At 31.6% G+C, this 25,354-nt stretch overlaps 2 protein-coding genes across 3 annotated transcripts in view; one reads left to right on the top strand and one right to left on the bottom strand.

Moving 5' to 3' along the window:
• The window catches only part of LOC148607322 (cytochrome P450 4A10-like), a 33,973-nt gene extending 23,448 nt beyond the window's left edge, over nucleotides 1-10,525 (bottom strand). For both annotated transcript variants that reach the window (XM_088544375.1, XM_088544376.1), the window contains exons 1-7: nucleotides 10,389-10,525; nucleotides 9,162-9,360; nucleotides 7,759-7,960; nucleotides 7,160-7,287; nucleotides 4,543-4,667; nucleotides 1,480-1,542; nucleotides 849-978 (exon numbers count right to left, since the gene is read on the bottom strand). In XM_088544375.1, coding sequence (XP_088400501.1) covers nucleotides 849-978; nucleotides 1,480-1,542; nucleotides 4,543-4,667; nucleotides 7,160-7,287; nucleotides 7,759-7,960; nucleotides 9,162-9,326 — 813 coding nt within the window. In that variant the 5' untranslated portion in view covers nucleotides 9,327-9,360; nucleotides 10,389-10,525. The remainder of the gene's footprint in view (nucleotides 1-848; nucleotides 979-1,479; nucleotides 1,543-4,542; nucleotides 4,668-7,159; nucleotides 7,288-7,758; nucleotides 7,961-9,161; nucleotides 9,361-10,388) is intronic.
• A 59-nt stretch (nucleotides 10,526-10,584) lies between these two features.
• LOC148607325 (RUS family member 1-like) lies at nucleotides 10,585-25,012 on the top strand. Its single transcript, XM_088544378.1, has 14 exons — nucleotides 10,585-10,792; nucleotides 12,331-12,408; nucleotides 13,900-14,014; nucleotides 14,550-14,595; nucleotides 14,995-15,027; nucleotides 16,345-16,450; nucleotides 17,087-17,188; nucleotides 18,210-18,280; nucleotides 19,254-19,438; nucleotides 20,407-20,464; nucleotides 21,430-21,503; nucleotides 22,772-22,881; nucleotides 24,022-24,070; nucleotides 24,749-25,012. Exons 1-14 carry the CDS (start codon nucleotides 10,655-10,657, stop codon nucleotides 24,919-24,921), a joined length of 1,338 nt encoding a protein of 445 aa, XP_088400504.1. The 5' UTR covers nucleotides 10,585-10,654; the 3' UTR covers nucleotides 24,922-25,012.
• The last annotated feature ends 342 nt before the right edge of the window (nucleotides 25,013-25,354 follow it).

The raw sequence follows: 25,354 nt of genomic DNA on the forward strand, positions 1-25,354 counted from the left end.
CTGCAATCCTTACATAATGATAAAATGCTTAGCCACATTCTGAGGTTCTGATTGCATCTGCAAATCCTCTTATGACAATGAAATACTATAAAAATAATATATTTTTTCCTATTATTTATTTCCTATATATACCATAGGATTAGTGTTATTATTATAATATAACATCATAATATTTTTATTATTATAATAAAAAATTTTGGTAAAGCATTTGGTGAGGTTCTCCCTATAGTTAATGAGTTTTACCAATTAGTCCCTTTAACTTTTCAACAAAAAAAGTCAGAAAGATTATGCAAATAAAAGGGTCCTCTATTTCATGAAGACAAACATTAAGGAAAGGATGTAGACCTTGGGTAAGGCCACAACTCTTAAAAACCATTGGAAAGTTTTCATGTAAGCTTGATTTCATTCTGTTCAAATGAAAGCTTGATCGACTATTGTGATATTAAATATGATACAAACATATCACTGATTTCAAGAGTTATGTCCCTTACCCTAAGTCTACCTTCTTAAACCAAACTGTTTTCTAATAGCAAGGGTGCCTCATTGCCCAATGTTATTTCCAATCAATTAAATATAACATAAAAAAAGGACCTGTATTTTTTTTTTGCTTCAAACACACCCTGATCACTTTTTTGGGGCAATTAAAATATAAGAAAAAATGCCTTACTTCCTCATTTGTTTTCATGAAAAATGAAATGAGAACCAAGAAATCAATTTTGAATGGCCTAAAAGGAAAGCAAGATTTTATTGAATGGCCTAAAGAAAAGCAAAATTTTATTGATCTACAGTTTGAGGAACAACATAACATTCTAATTACGAAGATTTCAAGGTCAAAAGCAAATACAAACCTGAAACAGCTGTTTTTTTCTTTTCTCGATGATTTCTTCAGCAAATTTATGAACATATGCACACAGACTGAAAAATTCTCTTCCATTTGCAGAAAATTTGTACATATATTCTGGATAATGCAGTATATTTCTGAAAGTATGGAGTATTTCAAATTAATTTTCTACCACCTTATGCAATACTTGCATAACAACAAAAATACACAAGGCCAGCTTGGACAAGTTTTTATGCAACTGTGCAGTCACAATAAAGAGTTCAAGTAACAACCCCCAATATCAATTTTAGTCTTCCTGCTGTTGTGGTAAGGCTTCTTGGGGTATGGTATCATTAAGATCCATACACTTATACTGAAGTTACTGTCTGGATATCATAAAAATGCTTGTTTCTGACCCCTTTGTTGTCAATAATTCTTCCACAATTTAAGTCACAACCCAGTAAATTGATTCTAGCGTAATTATTGTAGTATAGCACTTTGAAGGAAAAATTTTGTAAAAATCTATAAATTGTCTGGAAACAAAATTGTCTGAGGATGCCAGAGGCTCTGAAGACTGTATCGACAGCATGATACCATTATAAGAGATCAATTTTATGCAGTTGAATAAGTAATATAAAACAGAGATATCAACAACTTACAAATTTCTTGACATAACAAGTTCTACTAATCTTTTCACTGCATTCACATATGGGTGATTGTCTCTGAAATAAAGATAACAAGTATTTTTTTAAAAAAAAGATGGCCGACGCAGTAAAATTTGTTATTTTTACTTATTATTTTCTACATTTCATTCAGGAAATAACACATGGCACGCAATTTCAATTTTTGATACAGCAAAATAGTTATCAGTATTTAGCAAATCAGGAAATAGAATTGCAATCAGGTAACTTGTTTTACATAGAAGAGTGTCTTTATGGTCAAAGGATAAAAAACAAAACCATACTGACTGCATCTAAAAAAAAATTGATATTGCAAGGCTATGTAAATGATATTTAAATAGTCCACGTCAATATTTAGTAATTTGTATCTACCAGTTGTGTAGCCAGGCCAAGCTAAAAAGCCACAGCTTCCAAATTACTGGTGATAGCATCCCAAGAAAGAGAAGGGGAAAAAATGTTAGTTCAATTGTACCCATCCTTTTCCTAAGTGAGTACTATAGCAGTATTGGCAAAAAAAATAGATAAAAATCAATCTACACTGGAAAAAATACAGATGAACGTTTTTTATCTGCATTTTTCTATTAAAAAACCCAGGTAGGATAATAGTGATGCTGACAATCAGTTTATGACTATTGTCAGAATATAATAGCATTTAAACCTATGATTTTTCAACACTGTATACTTTTATTCCCCATACTCAGTTAAAATCCCGACTTAAAAAACATCATACATCGTTCATTTTCCAAAAAAGATGGTACACCTATATATAAATATATAGTTCTTGGTAGAGATTCCTCCTACTTTGTAAGAAATAATTCCAAATCATCTTCCAAATATACAGAGGAAGATGTTTACAAAATGCTGGAATTTTTAATCAACAACATATTTGTCCAGTGCGGTGGACGTGTTTTTCAACAAACGGTCGGCTTTCCAATGGTGCTCCTCTACTTGCTGACCTATTCGTTCACTTTTGGCTGACTTTATACTATCTGAACTTAAAGAAAGAATATCGGTTAGCTAGATCCTTTAATCTCAGTTTCTGCTATCTAGATGAAGTATTATCTTTAAACAATCCTAATTTTAAGGATTTGATACATCGTATCTATCCCAAAGAACTTGAGATAAAGGATACTACAGACACTGCAAAGTCAGTCTCATATCTTGACCTACAATTAGAAATAGATGGTAAAGGAAAACTATTGACCAAATTTTATGACAAACCTGATGACTTTTCATTCAGAATTGTCAACTTTCCTTCCATCTGTGGCAACATCCCTTCAGCACCTACGTATGGAGTGTTCATATCACAATTCATACATTATGCCAGACTTGCCAAAACTATGCAGTCTTTTTGTATCATGCTAGAATTCTAACAAATAGGCTTCTGGACAGGGTTATGTTGCAACAAGATTGAAGTCATCACTACAGAAGTTTTATGGTCGTCATCATGAACTCGTAGATCGTTATTTGTTCTACTAATTTGTTCAATGTGTCATAGTTTTCCTTTCCTTATTTGTCTTCCCTGAACTTGACTTTTTATGAGCAACTCGGTGGATGTTTCTAGAAAAGCAGAGGACGCTTACCCTACCTGTGCACTTGGTCCATGCTCCCAGTTTTTAGTGGAGTCCGAGTTGCTCATTTGCTTTTGTTGCTTTGTGTGTATGATTTTTGTTACTTTGTGTTCTTTGTTGTGTATGTCTGTTTTCCATGTCCAGTCTTTGTCCCTGGATTACATTCTTTTGATTACTGCTATAACCTTGGTTCCCTTGATTACTCTTTGATTACCGCTATAACCTTGGTTCCCTTGATTACTCTCTGTTACTATCATGAGTTGAGAGCAAAATGAAAGTAGATATGATGAATAAAATCAATAGCTTCCGTAAGTTGCATTTGTATAGAAATACATGCAGTCTCTGTGTAGAATTAAAAAAAATGCTAAAAGTTTAAGCTACATGTATTTTCAGACAATCAATATGATGTAGTATATGTGTTTAAGCAATCTACACTAATCTTGATTTCTGATTAAATATATGTGTCATGTTCACAAGATTTAATGCAATAAACAAAGTCATCAAATTGTATTTGTTGCATCATTAAAATTTCAAATTTAATCAAATAAAAAGATTAAAAATTTCTATTCTTTACAATGGAATTTAATGCTTAAAGTTGGGACAAATTCTTAGAATACAGTATATCATAGATGTCTTTACAATGAAACTTTCCAAAACCAATCCTCTGTGGTACCAATAGGATCAGAAGCAGAACAGCTTGTTGACAAGGCATCTAAGAGTACTTAAAAGTCTGGCCAATGGTCCACAGATTCCAAGTAGTGTACCCCAAGTGGCTGAATGGGTAGCCCTTGCTTCATTGGTTGACAGCTCTTAAGAGGAAAATCTTATTGGGGACCATAGTAAGTCCCTGTGTGTATGGAACATTACACAAGTCGTGCACATTAAAGACCCCATTTGTAGATTTCTCTAAAAAAATATCATTGGAGCCACTATGATTGACAAAATTATTCCCTTTTTCATTTCTCTTTTTTTCCAGTGTGAGTAAGAAAAATTGTTTCCATTCCCATTTTCTGAAAATGATTTTTCGTTGCCTGATTATGCATGGAATATTTGTGACTGGACATTAAACTATCAACAATCAATCAATCCAAATCAATCTCCTCTAATACAGAAATATTTTTTTTTTGGTTAAGGCAGGGATTAACACAGGTGCAAAATGCATTTAACAGTCCCAAAGGGACTTTAGAAAGTGTCTGTTTTTGACAATTTCAGGGTTGTATAATGATCTGACTTTTAAGAAGGTAGACCTGGGGTAAGGGGCATAACTCTTGAAATTAGTGATATGTTTTTATCATATTCAATTTTACTTAAGCCTTTCAAGCTTTCAATTGAAACAGAGTGAAATCAATCCAAATTACTTTGATGCTTACATGAGATTGATATAAAGATCCTGAATACAAACGTTTCAATGATTTTAAAGAGTTGTGTCCCTTACCTTAGGTCTACCTCCTTAAAAGAAAATAAAACAAACCCAGCCAGTTGTATATTCCCCTGATAAGAAAGTGAACACTGTAGTAAATTATCCAGTACAGCTAAGGCTGAAGCTTGGTACACCTCTATATAACCACCATTCTTACTACCTGTGGCTAGCTTATCCTGTAAGATTAAAAAGGATAAGATGTTTAAGGTTAAGTATTTGCAAGAATCAGGCAAAATGGGAAAAATCAGATACATGCATGTCAAAAACCCATTGATCTGATCAATCTGACAAAATAATATCACTCAAGGATACCTTTTCTATTTGAAAAGACTATTATTTGATCTCTGCATTACCAGCTTTGCTCAAAAATTTTTCAATAGAACCTTAGAAAATTGAGGTGTTTGTCAGAGTTATATGCCCTTGAAGTGTTCATTTTCAGCTTATATCAATGAAATTGTAACTCAATGGTCCAGCATGATATGGAAAATCTTGTCTGTTTTCCTTGACTCTGATGGTGAAAATACTCAAATTACAGTATTAAAATGATGGTTTTTTTCATACTATGTTTCACCCACTGCCTGATTCTTACAAATACTGACACTTAAGTCTATTCTCAACACTTGTTTTCTAATACTATTACCGTTTATATATACTGTGATTGCTATGATATATTTTAATACATATTGTGCAAAAACTGCTTTTAATTTCTATGCAGAATAATAAAAATGTAAAGAACAATTTTGATTAGACTGAGTTTATCAATATAACACAGAACTGCATTTGTGTGTATGCATATACAAATTGTTCATTGTTTAATTATGGATCTGGTCTTTTTCTCTTTAGTTCAGATGTGCAGCTACTCTGCTTCTTCTGTATTTATCACTTCCTGTGACCGTTCTTTCAGTTTATGAAGAAGTTGACCACTTGCAGTAGAGTGATAAAGAGTTTAAATTTCTAGTATCAGTTCAAAATTAATATGGGATTTTATTTCCTTTTACTGCTCATACATTAACAATCTTCAAGGGAAAAAATGATCTTTCAAATGACAATTACTTGATAAAATGCATAAGGTAATAAGCTGATTAAGAAGGAGATTTAAACTTTCTATCATTCTCTCTTTCACAAGAGCATCATTATTAAATGTGTTGTAATTATTTCAGCAACTGTTTCCTCAACTGTTTCCTGTGATTTTTTTGTGACTGTTTTGATAACCATCTCCATGTGACATTATTCTGATTACCATTTCCATGTGACTTTGTTTTGATTACCATTTCCATATGACTTTGTTTTGATTACCATTCTCATGTGACTTTGTTTTGATTACCATTTCCATGTGACTTTGTTTTGATTACCATTTCCATGTGACTTTGTTTTGATTACCTTTTCCATGTGACTTTGTTCTAATTACCATTTCCATGTGACTGTTTTGATTACCATTCCCATGTGACTTTGTTTTGAATACCATTTCCATGTGACTTTGTTTTGATTACCTTTTCCATGTGACTTTGTTCTAATTACCATTCCCATGTGACATTGTTTTGATTACCATTTCCATGTGACTTTGTTTTGATTACCATTTCCATGTGACTTCGGTCTAATTACCATTCCCATAAGACTTTATTTTGATTACCATTTCCATGTGACTTAGTTCTGATTACCATTCACATGTGACTTTCTTCTGATTACCATTCCCATGTGACTTTTTTCAGATAACCATTCCCATGTGACTTTTTTCAGATAACCATTCCCATGTGACTGTTCTGATTACCATTCCCATGTGACTTTGTTTTGATTACCATTTCCATGTGACTTTTTTCAGATTACCATTCCCATGTGACTTTGTTCTGATTACCATTCCCATGTGATATTGTTTTGATTACCATTGCCATGTGACTTTGTTCTGATTCCGATTCCCATGTGACATTGTTTTGATTACCATTTCCATGTGACTTTGTTTTGGTTACCATTTCCATGTGACTTTGTTCTGATTACTATTCCCATGTGACTTTGTTTTGATTACCATTCCCATGTGACTTTCTTCTGATTACCATTCCCATGTGACTTTGTTCAGATTACCATTTCCATGTGACTTTGTTCTGATTACCATTCACATGTGATTTTGTTTTGATTACCATTCCCATGTGCTTTTGTTTTGATTACTATTTCAAAGTGACTTTTCTCAAAGACTTATGATGGCACAGTAAAAAAAGCTAAATACCATAAAAAATTAACTGATACACTATTCCTTTTTATATTCTGCATTTAGTCTATCCATTAGGTTTTGCCTGCATCTGACTATCATCTACATGTAGTTTTATTGAGCCAATTTTTTTTCACCATTGACAAATAATTTTTGCATTTCAGAAGAAAATTTTTATCATCAAAACACACTTAGCTTTGCACAACAGCCATCATGAGTATACATATCTTGTAACAAGTATGGTAATTCAGAGATATCATGAAATCAGTCCAAGTTACTTTGATACTTACATGATATTGATGTAAAATGATAATAACAAATGTTCCAATGATTTTTAAGAGTTGTGTCCCTTACCCTAGGTCTACTCCCTTAAATCGTTAACTTTCTCCAGTCAGTGCTAGGGCCATGCTATTAGACCACTGAGAAATTCACAAACAAAATACAAGAATCTGTAATAAAATATTTTACCATTAATGTATCAGCAACATTATTGTATATCTTGAAATAACCATTGAGAACACTGAAATGGAAGGCAGGAGTCAATAGTCTCCTATTCCTCTCCCATTTAGGTCCATGTGTCACCAGTAAGCTGTCTCCTGGTTAAGAAAAAGTTCAAATCAATTAAGTTATTTAAATATTGAAATGGTAGTATCTGTTTTTTCAGTGTACATTAATTTTCACTGTTGTGGTAGTTGACAAGTAATGGCCACAAGAATGTACCGGGTACCTTTGAAAATACTTTTTTCAGAGGCTAAAAAAGTCATTACCCAGTATATTTACCATGAAAAGTCTTTTTAAACTTTTATTTGAAAAAAAAAATTATGGGACAGATGAACATACTGTCAGCAGTAAAATTAATGTCACTAGAAGGCGCACAAAAAAAAATGATTTCATACATAGACATTTCATTTACTGCTTGGCACAAGAATACTGTAAAAACTAAAGTATTTTCGAAGATTTACTAATAAAAACCTAACAGATGTTTTTTACAAAATATTGTTTCATAGGATGGATAACGTAACAGCTAAACATATAATCATTCCATACACCAAGACTTGTTAATTTACCTATCCACGGCACCATGAAGTGATATCCTATATTTCCCCTAGCTTTAGGTGCGTTTGATTTCATCACCACTTTAATTGTGTCAGGGTGTGTCAGATATAACACAGGTTGCACTCTGAATATCCAGAAGCTGTAGCCCTTGGAGTGTTGTTTTTCTACGTATTGGTCATGCATTCTACTGATGAAGTCATGAAAACATCCAATCTGAGAACAGAAAATAGATATATATCTGATTTTTAAGTGTAAGTGTTCCTAAGAATCAGGCAAATTGAGAAAAATCAGAAGCATGTACGTCATAACCCCACCGACCTGACCATAAAATATCACTCAAGGATGCTTTCCTTATTTGGAAAGACTAATACTAGATCTCTGCACTGTTGGATTGGCTCCCAAATTTTTTAATAGAATCTTAGAAAAATGATGTGTTTGACAGTTATCTGCCCTTGAAATGTTCATTTTCAGGGCATTTCAATGAAATTGTAACTCAATGGTCCAGCATGATATGGAAAATCTTGTGTGTTTTCCTTGATTCTGATGGTGCAAATAGTCAAATTACACTATCAAAATAATGTGTTTTTCAATTCCATGTTTCACTTTCTGCCTGATTCTTATAGGGACTGACACTTAATTCAATCAATGTTGTCTTAGAACATGTAGAACTTTATAAGTCTGGAGTATTATTCTGTGGAAATAAGATCAATATAAATTCTGGGCTATCAGTATTAATTGTATAAATTGCATATTTTTCTCTTAATTGAAAATATCCCACTAAATTCTCTCAACATTTGTAAGGGGAGATAATTCTACTGGTATAAATACTGAATTCTCAAAAAAAGTTTAATATTTTTCAGGTTGCTTAAGCTACATGTATAATACCTCTAATGACCTTTGAAAATGCATACTAAATTAGAAAAAAAAATGAAAAAATGGATATTTTAAAAAATACTAATTTACTTCAAAGAAGACATGGTACAAGTCATCTTGTTAAAAAATGCCATTTATAAAATATATTAAAACACTTTGTCCTAAAATCTGTTATAATAGAGTGATGGAACAGACAGATGTATGGACAGACAAGGTGATTGCAGTGTGCAACTGCTCCAAGCAGAGGTGTGATAAAGATCAACAATGCTGCATCAACTCTTTAGGCCAAAGCAAAAACTTGGCTGTTTAGCATTAAGGTTACCCAACCTACCATATTTTCTGCTTACCCTAGTACATGTTTTTATGAAATGCCACTAAACTATCATATTTTATCACATATCGCAATCCTCCCTTTAGTGTCTATTAAATAATTCAAAAAAAAAAAGACTGACCTACATCTATCTACGTACCAACCTTATTTTTTCATCCAATGTAACCTTAAACAGATATATTTTGTTGGCCTTAATATAACTATACCTACCTGTAAGGCATTGCCAAAGAACCAGTGTGATTTAGGACCAGGAAAATGAGATAAAATCTTCACCATCCTACGATGCCATTTGACAAACTGTGTTAGCTTTACAGCAATGAGGTAGAGAATAAGAAAAACTAATCCAACAAGGCAGGACATGAACACAGTACTCATATTGGCTCCTCATCAAACCTTTCCAAGAGGCTTACTGGAATTAAATGTAAAAAAATACATTTCCATTGAAATAAATCTTTATACAAGTAGTAGAAAACTTGGAATAAACTTTTCTTTTCTGGTATAGTCTTTTTACTTATTTTGTTCATTCATATAAACTTTTTTATATCAGTTTAATAACTTAACATCACTATATATATTATAGTCCATTCTAATATATCGTCTAATTTTTTTTCCTTTGCATGATACTAATTATTGTTTGAAGTAAGAAACAAATTAATTTGATTTTATGCAGTACATCATAATGTTAACATCTCTGTAATATTTTCAACGTTACATGTATGTCTTGTTGTTTATATGCCATATATTATGTTGTAACTGTGTCATAACAGAGACCTATAATCAAAGAAATAAAAAACTTGTTAATTAGCCAGTCACTTAATAAAATTATCGCATGGCAGAAAACTAGATTCCCTGATCTTTCCACTTGTTTATAGAATTACTTTTTCCCCTTTTGATGAAATGATCTGAAATAAATTGTAGCAGACCCACAGAAAATGTAAAAATGGGAAAATGAAGCTTTTACTCAATTATCTTTAAAAACAAAGCAAAAAATTGCGATACGTTAATTTGAAAATAAAGGATTCAATTTTGTATTATTTTCATTTTCGTTAAATCGGGGGTAGGTAACCTGTTTTCAATACTTCTTCTGTGTATGTTTTGGTAAAAAGAAAAAAATTGGTATGAAGATGGAGCTAAGATGTCCTAGAATAGGAAACAGGAGGTTTTATTTCAAAATTCGCAATACTTTTTTAGTTATGAATATGATCATTTAAAGTCAAGTGGTCATTGTCAATTAAGTAAGTACAAGATCTCGCCGGAGATTTCCGCTAGTTGCAAATCTCTTTATTATAGTTCTATGATGCATATCATGTTTATATGCCGTATATTATGTTGTAATTGGGTCAAAACTATATTTCCTTTAATAAAGGCTTTATAAGTTTTTTTTTATGCCAATAAAGTATTTGTATTTGTAGTACTGTAGGCAAACAGTTTAGTTACCATTAAAGTCACCATTGATTATTGCTAAAACAAAACGTCATGCATGAAAAATCCATGCCTTTTATGTTGTATACACTCTATATCGATTTCTGTACAGAAATCATTCAGTGCAAAGTCCTTGACAGGGGATAATAAATGACAGAGGAAAGAAACAACAATTTTTCACAGAAACGAACTGGTTTCTGTAATCTTCCCTATCACCACTTAAAACTTATAGCAAGGACCAGTATATTGTTTACATTTCACGTGTAAATTTCAATTTTGCTATGCCTAATGACGTTTTGCTCTGTCAAGAAGTTTATGGGTCTTCAAATGTAAAGAAGAAATACATTTTACAGCCCAATGGTGTTGTTAAAACGATTGACAACTCTGCAAAGTTTACTTCAGTGTCTCATTTTTTTAGAGTAAGCAGTGACCTCTTAAACATTTATATACTAAAGTTTTCTAAAACCACTTGAATACCGATTAATATTGTGCATGTAATAAGGTACTACGATTCCAGATTCATCTTCCTGCATGCTTATACCTTTTGGTATTCAGTGTCATAGAGTGGATGGGCAAATCATAAAACAATCCGAAACTGAATCCCAAAAGGGAATGTAACCTAATTGATGTAATTAAATAAGGCTGTTTTGTTGATCCACGTTTTAAAATATTAACCTGTGAATTTGTGCATGATCAGTTGGACAGAGCTTGTTACTTCTGGAACACAGTGGTAGCAGACAAGACATACCCCAAAATAATGAAAGAGTAATCAAGGGAACCAATGTTATAGCGGCAATCAAAAGAATGTAATCCAGGGACAAAGACCAGACATGGAAAACAGACATATACAACAAAGAACATAAAGTAACTAAAATCATACATACAAAATAAAAAAAGCAAATGAGCAACTCGGACTTCACTAAAAACTGGGAGCATGGACCAGGTGCACCGATAGGGTAAGTGTCCTCTGCTTTTCTAGAAACACCCGCCGAGTTGCTCATAAAAAGTCCAGTCCAGGGTAGACAAACGAGGAAAGGAAAACTATGACCTGTTGAATAAATCAGTTTTCACGGTGCAGATGGGTACACCATAAGGATCAAAGAGTTCATGATGACGACCATAAAACTTCTGTAGTGATGACTTCAAACTTGTAGCAACATAACCCTGTTCCAAAAACCTATTTGTTAGAGTTGTAGTGCGATACAAAAGGTCTGCATAGTTTCGGCAAGCTCTGACATAACATATGATATAAAAACAGTTGCTGAAGGGATGTTAAGAAAAGTAGCAGTATCTGTGAACTAAGTGATATTTTTTCTCTATTCACTACAACTGGTTTATACTGTAATAATAAAAGTGTCATATATATTTTTTTCCATATAGGCCTTGCCATAACTACAGACTATTTGTACCACATTAGACTTCTTACAGTTAGGCTTCTGGAGTAGGGTTATGTTGCTACAAGATTTAAGTTATCACTACATAAGTTGTCATTATGAACTTGTTTATCAATATGGTGAATTCATCAGCACCATGAGAACTGATTTGTTCAAAGTGTCATTGTTTTCATTTCCTCTTTTGTCTACCCCGCACTTGATATTTTATGAGCAACCTGGCAAGTGTTTCTAAAAAAAGTAGAGAATGCTTACCCTACCAGTACACCTGGTCCTGATGCTCCCAGGTTTTTAGTGAAGTCCCAGTTGCTTATTCAGTTCTGTTAGTTTTGCAGTATTTTGTTTAAAATTAGTTTGAGGCCCCATAAATGTTTTCTTTTTACAACAGAAGCCTATCTATGATTTCCCTGTGAATTTCTTTAATTAGACTGCAATAAATGGATGGATTATACTATTGTAGTTTAAATAACATATATGAAGAGAAAACTGTATAATTCTGATGCATTGACATTGTACTCATTAGACTGTTGAAGTTGCTAATTAATTGTATGTATATGCTTTTTCAGTCTGTGTTTTTACCACAAGGTTATCCAGAAAGTGTCAGTACGGACTACTTACAGTATCAAGTCTGGGACACTATACAGGTACATGTACATGGGCTGCTCTGGATTCCATAATTCTATAGCCAGATGAAATCACCTGCTGCCAATTTTATTAGATAATTTTTTAAATGGAACATGAAGTCTGTTGATGAGTAATCATTATTAAATCATCAAAATGACTTTCATTCATGGCATACATGTACCCCAGATTCACTCATTATATCAGGCAGGTTGAAATAGGATCTAAAACCCTTAGTCACTTTTGCATAGGCAAAATTATACATAACTGCTCTAGAAAGAGGTGTTTTATTTCATCAGTTATAAAACCTGTAGAATGGCCTATGATACTCAGTGCTATGCAGTACTTTTTACTCTAGTATATATAATTGCAGACCAATACTGAATTAATAGTTTAATGTGTTATTTATTCTGTCTGATGTCTATTTTTCTGTTTAACGAAATTTTGCCATTTCTGTCTTTGACCCACATTTGATAGTGCATTCATTTTTTCAGTATTTGAACATATTTTTTACAGTTATTTAACTGAATTATTTAACAAAGATAAAAAAAAAAATTCATTAAAGAGTAATCAAGGGAACCAAGGTTATAGCGGTAATCAAAAGAATGTAATCCAGGGACAATGACCAGACATGGAAAACAGACATACACAACAAAGAACATAAAGTAACTAAAATCATACATACAAAGTAACAAAAGCAGGTGAGCAACTCGGACTCCTCTGAAAACTGGGAACATGGACCAGGTGCACAGGTAGGGTAAGCGTCCTAAAGAAATACATTGTACAGTAGCTTGTTAATCAGCACTAGAATTATTCCATATCAGGGTCCAGGGGTAACAAAATTTTTATGAAAACTTAATTTTGAGAATATTCTTAATTTCCATGGCAATGCCAATCAGTCTGTTGATTCTAAGAAGTCAAAAATTGCTAAGAATACTCAGCAGTCCTTTTCACAAAAAATCATAAGCGTAAAATAAGTTATAAGTTATGATGTTACAATACTTTGATTCGTTCTGACATCATAACTTGCAACTAATTTTACACTTGCATAGATGCTGGACCATGCAGTACTCTACTATATACATGTAATGTTTTATTGTACAACAGTTTCCATTGTTGCATGATCTTATGGCATATTTATGAGACTTATATAGACGTACATTTTTTGGGCTCTATTTGCTACAATAAACAGTTTACATGTACGTCAATTTTTCTCATTTTTTAAATTACAATTGCAGGGCTAGAAATTAGAAAACTAATTCAACTGTATCATTGGGCAAGTTTTGCTGAAACTGAACTGACCTGGAGTGAAATTTATTTGCCTTTATGATATCAGGGTAGGATCCAAAATTAGGTGGTCCAGTGGGCAAGATATGTTTGACTTCAACTAGCTCATCATGGTTATTTTGATCCCTTGCAGCTGATGTCAGTCTAACAACAGTTTGCCCATGTTTCCCTCCACAACTTTACTACTATTATACGGTAAAAGTTTTCACTTTATCATTTTTTTTCAGGCATTTTGTAGTAGTATAACTGGTACCCTTGCTCATCAAGCTGTCCTTAAAGGTGTAGGGGTGGGAGATGAGACTGCTACAGTTCTGGCAGCCACACTCACATGGCTACTGAAAGGTTTGTTTGCTACTGACATGACTGAACTTCATTGAGTCTGACTTGTTGGTGCATTTCTTTGGAGTTCAAACTTCACATGTATATAAAGGTTGCATTCACTTACTACCCTGTGTAGCTTATTTGTTTTCTTAATGCCAGGGCATGGTTTGCATTTCATGGTTAATTTTTTATCAAGTATACTAGAAATTGATACAAAGGGGTATTGCAACATGAGTCTGACTTCCTGTTTCCAGATATTATGAATTTTATCTAGAATGATTTTAACAAGTATTTTTATATCATGTCAATCAAGTTGAAGGGATTGTAGCTAGATTTGCTCATCTCAATTATAATATTGGTCACATTTAATGCTTACCTTTATTTTAAATCAATTTCTTTGAGTCGCAACATTATAATACTATGGTAAGTACACCTTCTTGTAGTATCAAATGTGTGTAAGCATGTACAATTTTATTTTTCTAAGAAAAAAATGCTGAGCAATGATTTGTTTCATAACATTTTTTTCATTTATCACTAAATGTACTTTATTTTATAGATGGAACAGGGATGGTTGGCAGAATTATGTTTGCATGGATCCAGGGGTAAGTAGACTTTATATGGTTTAATCATGTATGTTTTAAAGAAGGATGTATAGATCGTTTTAATGATTGTCTGATACTTTACTTACTATAATATGATATTTCTTGTGATGATTTTTTTTTTTTTTAATTTTTCATGGATAACAAAAAATGCATGATATCTATCAGTACAAAAATAATTTTTCATTTAAAATATGACATAATTTATGATATTGTAGTTCAGAAAATTTGCACTTTTGACCCACGATGTGTTCATTTCACATAATTCTAAAAAAAAAAATAATTATATGTGCCATAACTTATTTGTAGAATTGTTCTTTACGGAAGTTTAAAGATAAATGAGTATGAGACCGGAAAACAAGATATCTTTCTATGTTAGATTCTTATTTCATTTTTTTTAAGAACAAGCTTGGATTGTGATGCCAAGAGATGGAGGTTTGTATTTGTGGATAATTTACCTGACTTCACCAATATTCAGTGAAGACATCAGGTAGTGATCTTTGAAGGTTAAAGTATATTTCCATCTAAGAATCATGCAAGTGGTGGTTTAAGGGTCAAAAGATAATATATATTTTTTCAGAACAGTGTTTTAGGATTGTTTGTGTTTTTAATTTAAGATTTCCATGGGAAAACTACAAATAAATGTTAACTTTCTTACATTTGGTCTGCTATAAAAACATGACAAATCTCTTCAAAAATTTAAGTCCTCAATTTGCCAAAGGGAATGTGATACTTAATGAAAAACTTTCCCACACCAAAATGATACTTAGCTTGGATGACGAAAAAGTGGAATCCTAGAACACTGCAGAATATCAAAATTCACCAAGGATTTTATTTCTTCTTGAAGTTGCAAAAAGATCAATGGAATGACTTTAAATTTCTTTTAAAGGGAGATAATTCAATATTTTGTGAGCATATATCGATCATTACTTTCACCACAAATATCTTTAAGTAGAATACTTTATATGAAATAACTGTTCATTCCATGAATAAGATGTCCCAAAAGTACAACTATGCTATTTGTTTATAACCCATGAAATGATTTCTATGTGGATCATTTAATTGAAACACAAGTTTTTATTCAATAAGAATAGTGAATAAGTGAACAATAGCCCCGTTTAAAAGGTAAATAGGACCTACATACAAATAAAATATGATTAAAATGTAAAAAATTTAAAGAATATTGGCCTAAATTTTCAGCTGTACGATCTTTGTCAGCGGCAAAAGTATTGAACAAAAACTGACAACTGCTATCCCACACCACAGAGACAAGGTGCAAAAAAAATTATTTTTTTTATGTTTTATTTATATGTTATTTGTATAAGTTCCTTTTTACCTTTTAAATGTGGCTATTTTTCACTTATTCATTATTCTTATTTATGTTTAATTTGAACCATTTAACAACATACATTATTTTTATTTATTCACTATCTGTTTACATGTATTTGTCAAATGGGTGCATTTTATTTTTCCATGAAATAGTTTATTTAAACAGAATGAAAATCTCTTTCTCAAATATTTATTGATAACTATAAAATAATATACATTAAGTAGAAACATATTAACCTATACATGTGCCAGCTTAACACACACAATTACTGCAAAAGTATTTCAAGTCATCCATAATGTTGTTGAATGGTCCAACACTTTGGATGATGATGTACTTACCAGTGTTTTCAAGTCATCCATAATGTTGTTGAATGGTCCAACACTTTGGATGATGATGTACTTACCAGTGTTTTCCCATTTTAGATTGTTTGCAGACATCCTGAATGATATGGCAATTTTTATTGAAATCCTAGCACCAAGTTTTCCTATGATATTTACTCCCATTATCTGTACAGCTGGTGTTTTCAAGGTGAAGTTTATTTTGATTCTTATAGAACTAGTTTTATCAAATTTTTAAAAAGGCACAGTCAAGATGTGGCATGTTATGACAACTGTATGGAGCAAAATTCTGTTGTGATGTAGGTAAACTTGGATAAAACTTACGTATGATGTCAGAAATAATTCTGTCGGTGATGTTGGTCTATCAAGCTTTACCATTGCCATGGTCTGAAGATCTTTGAAGCACTTTATATTAGATTCCATATTCTTACATATTCAATTGTTATGTTGTTTGTCAATGACTATACCATCATGACCATATTTCCCTTTTGCAGCACCTGCTAAATTAATACATGACCAAAAACCTCTTCCTGCAAACTTCAGCATTTCCTTTTTGGTTCATAAATGTGGTATATTGGATCCTTTTTTTTTCATTTTACCATTTTGGACTTCTTTAACATTTAGCTCCCATTGTGAGCATATTATCGTCTTAGTACTTTATTTTGTTTTAAAGAAATTTGATTAAACCAATAATTGGAATTGTATCAGCACAATGTACAATCTGTGTGTGATGAGCAAAATAAATTAGGGCATTTCATCATTTTTTAAAGCTGGAGTATTAACATAATGAACTGTATCAGATTTAACTTTATAAATGCTATTTTAGTCAATAGTAGGGGTGGCAGGTGGAGCAACAAGGGCAGCTCTGACACAGCATCAAGCCAGGCGTAACAATATGGCTGATGTATCAGCTAAGGATGGAAGTCAGGTAATTATCAGAGAAACAGAATCTATCATGTTTACTTGGGAGAAACAACATTTATCTTAGTTAAAAGTGTAAAATGTTCTTTATTAATTATTAAAGTTGGGCTTCAAGACTTGTAATTTATATTTTGTCCTCTATTATGATTATGTGCACTCTAAGGCATGTACCTTTCATGTCAAATTTTTTTTGTTACCTCATTGAAAAAATATGGTTTCTGGTCCATTTTTGCAGAGTCAAAAAATATCGTCTCTGTATGTTTTAAGGGCAAGTCTAATTGGTGAAACATGGCATGAAAAAGACCATCATTTTGGTAGTATAATTTGACTTTTTGGGCTTTCAGGATCAATAGAAAAAAAAAAAGATTTTTCATATCATTTTGTTGCATTTTGTTATTATTTCATTGAAATGCACTGTAAATGAACATTTAAAGGGCAGATAACTCTGTCAAAAACCTCATTTTCCTAATATTTTATTGAAAATTTACAAGAAAATTCAATTATGCAGAAATTGAATAATGGTCTTTTCAAATAGAGAAAGCATCTTTGAGTGATATTTTAATGTCAGATCTGTGGGGTTTTCACATGCATGTTTCTGATTTTTCCCATTTTGCCTGAATCTTACAAAGACTTACACTTAATGTTTGTTAATGAAGTATGGTTGAATATTTATGAAGGAAAAATTATTGAATGCATTAAAACTTAGATATTTGTTGAATTTGTTTGTTAAATCCAGAACAGAGTTGAACAGGAAATGTCAGATCTTAAATTACAAAAATCAAAATTCATAATAAATACAGATCTTGCATGGATTTCAGAAGAAATCTAAAATTGAGGATTTCCTGAAATATTTCCTTGAATGAAATTTTAACCAATCAGATGACTTGAAATTAGATACTTGAGGAAAAACTCAAGGCTTTGAGGAAAATCTTCATTTGAGCTTTTTTTATTAAACTGGGCCGTGCTCTTAACCTCCAAAATTATTAGATTGTTGTTCCTTAACTGTTAAAGTCTTGATTGTTTGACAGGAGACATTGGTAAACTTGGCTGGTTTGATCTGTAACTTCATGCTTATACCATTAGTAACAGGGAAACCAATGTAAGTATAAAGCTATAGTACTAGATTTAACTATATTATTGGGAAAAAAAAATATTTGAAAGCTTTAATGTTTATCTATCCAGTCTTTGTCTTACAGTAGAAATACATTATTAAGGCCTGTAGCCAAAACATTTTAAGGGTGGTTTGGAGGTTGTTTTTTTTAATTGATTTTACTTAAATTAGCAGTTTTTAATATTTTTTTTGCTTCCAAGGGGAGGGGGGTCATTGTACAGGTTTTTGGGATTGAAGAGTAATCAAGGTAACCAAGGTTATAGCGGCAATAAAAAGAATGTAATCCAGGGACAAAGACCAGACATGGAAAACAGACATACACAACAAAGAACATGAATTAACTAAAATCATACATACAAAGTAACAAAAGCAAATGAGCAACTCAGACTCCACTAAAAACTGGGAGCATAGACCAGGTGCACCGCTAGGGTAAGTGTCCTCTGCTTTTCTAGAAACGCCCACCAGGATATTATCAAATTGTATCAACTTTCCTGAAGTATTACTCAAAAGCACATTAATATATTTTCGTAGACTTCTATCAGCTGTAAGATTGATGAAGTATTTGTCAAGATTCAACTATATTATTCAAGATGTACTTAAATTGTTGAATCCATGTTTACCCCTCTTTTGCATTGTCTTTCATAAGCTAAGTAATGGTTAGAGTATATGAAGTGAATTTTAAATAAATTTAATTTTTAGTTGGCCAATCAGAGTGGTCACATGATGTCTGTATGCTTAAACTTGAGAACAAATATTTAATGAATTAGTGAAATACTTAATGGTACAATTATCAAACTCTGATTGTACACATGTACTTAGCTGTCGTTTAAAAGGATTTATAATGTCTTAGTGATTAACATTAGCAGAAAAGTGCCGAATAGGGCACCAGGGTGTTTAAAACAGGTTTGTTGGCTCTTTTTTAGAGCTTTGATAGGTATTTTTATTTTTATTTTAATTTCAGGTTAATATGGACACTGTTTGGGATTTTTACTTGTTTACATCTCTTTGCAAACTATCGAGCTGTGACCTGTGTTGTCATGGAAACATTAAATCAAGGAAGACTCAATATTATTGTCAAAGAGTACATGAGCACTGGAAACATACCTCAACCCAAAAATGTTAATTTTATGGAACCTGTTTTATGGAGTAAGTTTTTTTTGTAATGACTGCTCTTTTAAGAAGGAAGAAAGTTTGTATTTGTCATGTTTGTGTACATTTTTCTTTTCATTCTTTTTCTTTTTATACAAAAGTTTGTCAAGGTGATAACTGATTAACTTTTGACCTTAACCTTAGATCTATGGAATCTGAATGTATTACTATTTCACATTCTACCTTGCCCTTCATGTCCCCTTGACCTATGACCTCAAGGTGAAATTATATTTTTACTAATTTTTAAGATAATCAACGGAACCAAGGATATAGGGTTAATCAGAAGAATGTAATCCAGGGAAAAAGACCAGACATGGAAAACAGACATACACAACAAAGAACATAAAGTAACTAAAATCAAACATACAAAGTAACAAAAACAAATGAGCAACTTGGACTCCACTAAAAACTGGGGTTGTGGACCAGTTGTACTGGTAGGGTAAGCGTCCTCGGACTCCACTAAAATTCCTTTTTATTTTTATTGAGTGAAATTTACCAAATTGTATCAACATGGATACAGTTTACTCAATATATTGCAGCCAAAGTTTAGATTTCTTCTATTTTGTCAATAAGTTATCCATGATATATTTGTCTCTTGTTAGATTGTAAACTGCATATCTGAGAGAAATATAACCTTAAAATCTAGTAGAAAAAGCTTATGGTTTATGGTTTACGGTACATAGTTAATTAATCTTGAGTCATTGTAGCAGTGTGAATAGTAACCTCTATAGCATTCTAAAATCCAATTCTCATATACCTTTTTTTTTCTCTTAAAGGATTTTCAAAAAACAGTGTTAATAGTTCAAAATAAGAAAAAAGTTATAAAATTATCTTTTTTTTTTTCAACCTAAAGAAACTTATCCATCAATTGTTAAATAATTAGTATAATATTGTGAAAAAAAAATAATCAAAACATTTTGAATGACAATTTACAATGAATTGTATTCTCATATATTTTTTTTCAGAGACAAGAAGAAAATTGAAGATTTCCTTAGGTTCATCAATGAATTCATTATGTTCAAGGTTAGTTTTGTAAAAATTGGCCAAATCATTATATGGATTTAGAACAAACATCTAAAATCTTTATAGATGTAGCGAAACCTTTTTAAACCTGCATTTTTTTAAGTCTTTTGTTATCAGTTTCAAGTAGCAGTAGTCATATATACAGAGGAAAAATTGCAACGTGCTTTTATATTTTGTAAAACACTTCAAAAACATTGAATTTTTTTTTCGTCTATTGTGTAGAATGTTTAATGAATGATTTAATTGTTCAATCACATTAATTAATTAATTAATTAATCTTTCAATAATTGAAACACTTATGGAACATTTTTTGCAATTTTTGAGAGCTCCCTGTTTATGATTTCTAAATGCCACCTTGATAGGAGTTCAAATCAGTTAAGTTATCCCTGGGTCACATTGTCAAAAATCTTTGAATATAACAATATTAGCATTGAAAATTGTCATTTTTTTCCCAATTTTGTTGTTTTTGGTAGATTTTAAGCTTAATCAAACTGAAAATTAATGAAAAGGTATAAATCTAAAACCATATTGAAAAGTTTAATTAACCATTTAACAGTGGATATCACCTTTTTGTCATTCACTTCAAATTAATTTTTTTTGTGAAATAGGGGGCCAAGTATGGCTCTTACTGTATTGACATTTGACTATTTTTACCCAAAGAATCAAGTAATAAAGACAAGATTATGTTGTTAAAATGATTTATATTGTCATGGAAAAGCAGGTGCAAATTAACATTTAAAGAGCAGATAACTCAGTCAAAAACATAAATTTTCTGACATTCTAAGGAAAAATTTTCAAACAAATCCAGTGATTAAATGACCTTCACTTCAAATTGGGCGACAGCTTCATCGATTGAAGTTATATTGTCAAATTGGTGTGTTTTTAAGATGCACATTTCATGTTTTTCCCAATTTGCCTGATTTTTACAGAGTCTTGTACTTTTAAAATGATATTTTATTTTCCAGTACTGAAGATCTGAAGAGTATTTTCCACACTTACAGTAAAGCTCAGTATTTATTAACTGTTAATTTAAAGAAAGGTAAAATATTATCTCTCCTGCATCCTAATGTAACTTGAAGAGGTGTAAAAAGAATCTAAGTCTGTTAATCACATTTTCAATTTCTTGAAAATGTTTAAGGCCATTGAATTAAGTAGCTGTCTTTGTAAGAATCATGCAAAATCTGAAAAATGTGATACACCCTGAAAAAGGCTATATATTTTTATTTTTGTAATTAAGTTGTTTTATGGGTCAATATTGTGAAATTCATATCTGCCTGCTCTTCGGAGATAATCAACATTGAAAATTCAATAGATTCTATTATGTTTTAGTGTCATTTACAGAGTTATCTCCCTCAAATTTGAAATATACAGTGCATTCTGTGTAATTTTTATCTCCTATGAATATGGGTTGTATGAAAAACCACATGTTACTCTCTGTTTACTATGACATTTTAAACAAAATATCAAAAATAAAAATATGTAGGCTTCCCAACCATGAATCACATTTTGCATGATTCTTATGTAGAGTGCTACTTAAGTTTTGATTTAAGTATATCCCACTGGTTTACATTTACCATTCATGAGTTATGGTCTTATTTTTGTAAAAAAAAAATTTCATAATTGTAAATCAGGAGAGTGACTATGAAACCCAGAAAAGCTTTCTATAGTTTTAATTTTATTGTTATCAAACTGTGGCAATTACCGTTAAAGAATTTTTGTATTTAGACTACCAATTTCTGTTGTATTGCTTGAATTTTTAGTAGAATTTTTATTTCATTTCAATAGTAGCTTGTCAGGAGACTTCAACCAATTCAGAAACTCACTTTCAAATCGAATTTCTCAGACTATGAAAATTGATGCATGTACTAACAAATCAAAAGAATTTCTGAACACAGAAAAATAGGATAATTAATTGGAAAGAGTGAATAACCAAAATATTATCACGAGTGCCAACGAAGGCCTAGATTTAATGAGAGTGCGGAACTTGTTCTGCACACACGAGTTAAATCCTCAAGTGTTCTTGGCACAAGTGATCATATTTTTGTTATTCATGATAACCAATGGATTATCCTATTTATTATATAGATTTTCTTCATAATTTATAGATATTTCAGTATGAATTTTAAATTCTGTGATTGCCATATCAAAGTTGTGACGTTTTGGCAGGAGAAAGTGCGAGAGTGAAATTACCGAATTTATTTCACAGTGCGAATAATTGAAATTTATTACTCTTGGAACATTCGATAAAACACTGCTACCTATATAATAATATGTAAATCATCATTGCAATCAAAATTATGTTTACAGGTAGAATAGACATTGTATTATCTCAGTCAAGTACCATATCTGACCAATTACTAAGCTGTTTACAGGCAGAAATACTGAACTATGTCTATCAAAGGCTATATACGCCTGATGTAAGTATCAATAAGGCTTATTTTAAAGGGTTGATCCCATGTTGATAAATTTACCAAAATGTAATAGCACTTCAAGCAAGTTTCCACTTTGTCTGAAGCACCCCAAATGCCTGATTGATTTCAATGAAAATTTGTATGAAGGAATTTCATGTACACGTTTATGAAGCAATTTACTTATCTAGTACAAAGGGAGGTAAATCTTATTTTTGGTTTTTAAACTAGGAATTGGGAATTTATGTACTCGTAATGCATGATTTTAAAATCTATAATTTAGCTGAAAATAATAATAGTTATATAACAACAAATATTAATGTACCAGTAGATAAAATTTGACAATATGGCCATTTTCATTGAACAATCTGGTGCAAGGAAGGGCTCAGTATGCACCATTTTGAATTTATGATCTACACTTTCTTTATTCAAACTTGAAGTAAATGCAAAAATAATTTTAATTTTGTGTGAAAGAGCTAATTTCTTTGTTTTTGTATGTAATCATGATAAGTTATTAGTCAACTGCAAAAGGTAATTGGTTTTGGTCCAGTTTTCCCCTTACTCTCAATAGGTATTATTTACAGAAATAGTGGGGAAAAAAAAAGAAATCACAAAATGTGAAAACTAATGCTATATTAGATTTCCTAAAATATGAATAGTGATGAAAGAAAAAAATATTTCCTTACTTTTGATACTGATATAGACGCAACATCAGTGACATCCTAAATATAGAATGTAAAACCAGAACTATGAATGGTTAAAAAATATTCTGACAGAAGTGAAGGTAGACAGAGGAGTAGACAATTGCGCAAGTGGGGAGGTGCTGTTTTGTTGATGGATACGATTTTATATTTATATATTTATTTAATAGTAATTTGGAAATTTATGGCTGTGTAGAAATGTATTATGCTTTCCCTGAAATATTCTTCTAACCAAATGAGGCTTCTCCCATAGCAACATAGCAGTCCACCATAAACAAAGAATGAGCTCTGTCCTTCATAGGCGTAGCCTAAATTCATATTAGCTATTGTTTTGCATGGTAAAATTCATATTGGCTATTGTTTGGCATGGTAAGAATAATCTTTCTATTTTCTGTTAGAGTACCTATCTAATTCAAGCAAGTCTTTATTAGCAAACCTTTATTTTCAGATAAACTTTCCAGTCAATATACACCCCATTGCAGAGGCATTACAAAATGGTAGGTTTTAAATAATTTGTACATAATCGTAGACATTTTCAGATGTTGGATATAAAAAAATTAGTACTGTACCCTTGCTTTGATATAAGTATATGGTGATCATGGTGTCTATTCGTACATCCTCGACTTTTTCATTACAGTTTTCTCTGTAACTGCTTATCACGTCCATTTGGTATTTTGACCAAATGGTTACTGTGTTGGGGAACAGGAGTTAGCCCTTATTGAGCTTAGTTTTTCTTTGCATAAACTTGAAAGTCTACTTTATTTGGATTTTTATATCAAATAGATTTTTTATCAAAGAAATTTGAGTTGCAGATCAATTTATCAACTAAACTAAGGGCATTGCAAACATAGATCCAGATGTTTTGGAGGGAGTATTGAGTTTTTTTTTTTGCCCAAAAATGCATGAAATCAACTAAATTTTCACACAGAAAAGGAGATCTTACTACAAGAACCACCCATTGGATCCAACAATACATTAGAGAATTACACTCTGCGTTTCTCCAGAATCCAGAGATAATCCTAGTTAAGACTATGATTTACTTTGTGGTCACTTCTTCTGTTAATCTAGATCAGTTCTTTAGAACTATTGATTCCCATGTCTGAATGGGTGAATTTATTATAAAGGAGGATATTTTTCTGCAAAGCTCTGAGAAAACTGAGCATTTCTTTTCACAGGCAATAGTGAGGGAGCAGCATACCATTCCTATGTATACACCCTGTCCATATTAGATAGGTTTACTGAGCAGTTACATGAGGCTAGCTGGTTAACAGACCCTGTATTACTGGGATCAGAGGAATGGAGATCTGTTTGGGATATCAATGGAGTTACAGACAAGAAATTTTACTGAACCTTTCATGAACTTTATTAAATACAGTTTTGGCATTCCATTGATAATTGTATAATCATTACATGTATTATAAACTAACTTCTTTTGGTGAGTGATTTAATTTCACTGTCATGAAAAAACTGCAAAATTAATCATTGTGAATATGTCTCATTCTTTTAGAGAGTGTTTGTCATAAAGTTAGTTAAATAGCCGCTAAATTGGATTGACATCCTTAAACACCAAAATAAGTTTTGGCAGAAATACATTTACATTATATAAACCCTAAAACAGGTATAGCTATGAGTAATTACATGTAGAACTAAAAGAAATGTATCCAGTGGACAAAGATCCTCCCATTTCTAGAATTTAAAGAAACAATATATAACAGAAAAAACAAAAAAGGCAAAAAAATTCAGTATCAAATTTCAAATTCTTGTCATGAAGGGCTGCGAGA

This window comes from Perna viridis, chromosome 9, assembly GCF_037379345.1.
Source record: "Perna viridis isolate PV_CMFRI_1.1 ecotype Kerala chromosome 9, ASM3737934v1, whole genome shotgun sequence".
In the NCBI taxonomy this organism is placed as follows: domain Eukaryota; kingdom Metazoa; phylum Mollusca; class Bivalvia; order Mytilida; family Mytilidae; genus Perna; species Perna viridis.

Bases quoted from the DNA above. Each gene is read 5' to 3' on its own strand.
- LOC148607325 (XM_088544378.1), top strand. From the start codon at position 10,655: ATGCCTAATGACGTTTTGCTCTGTCAAGAAGTTTATGGGTCTTCAAAT. The intron at 15,028-16,344 runs GTTTGTATTTGT...TTCCCATTTTAG, and splicing joins TGTGATGCCAAGAGATGGAG to ATTGTTTGCAGACATCCTGA. The intron at 18,281-19,253 runs GTAAGTATAAAG...TTTTAATTTCAG, and splicing joins TTAGTAACAGGGAAACCAAT to GTTAATATGGACACTGTTTG.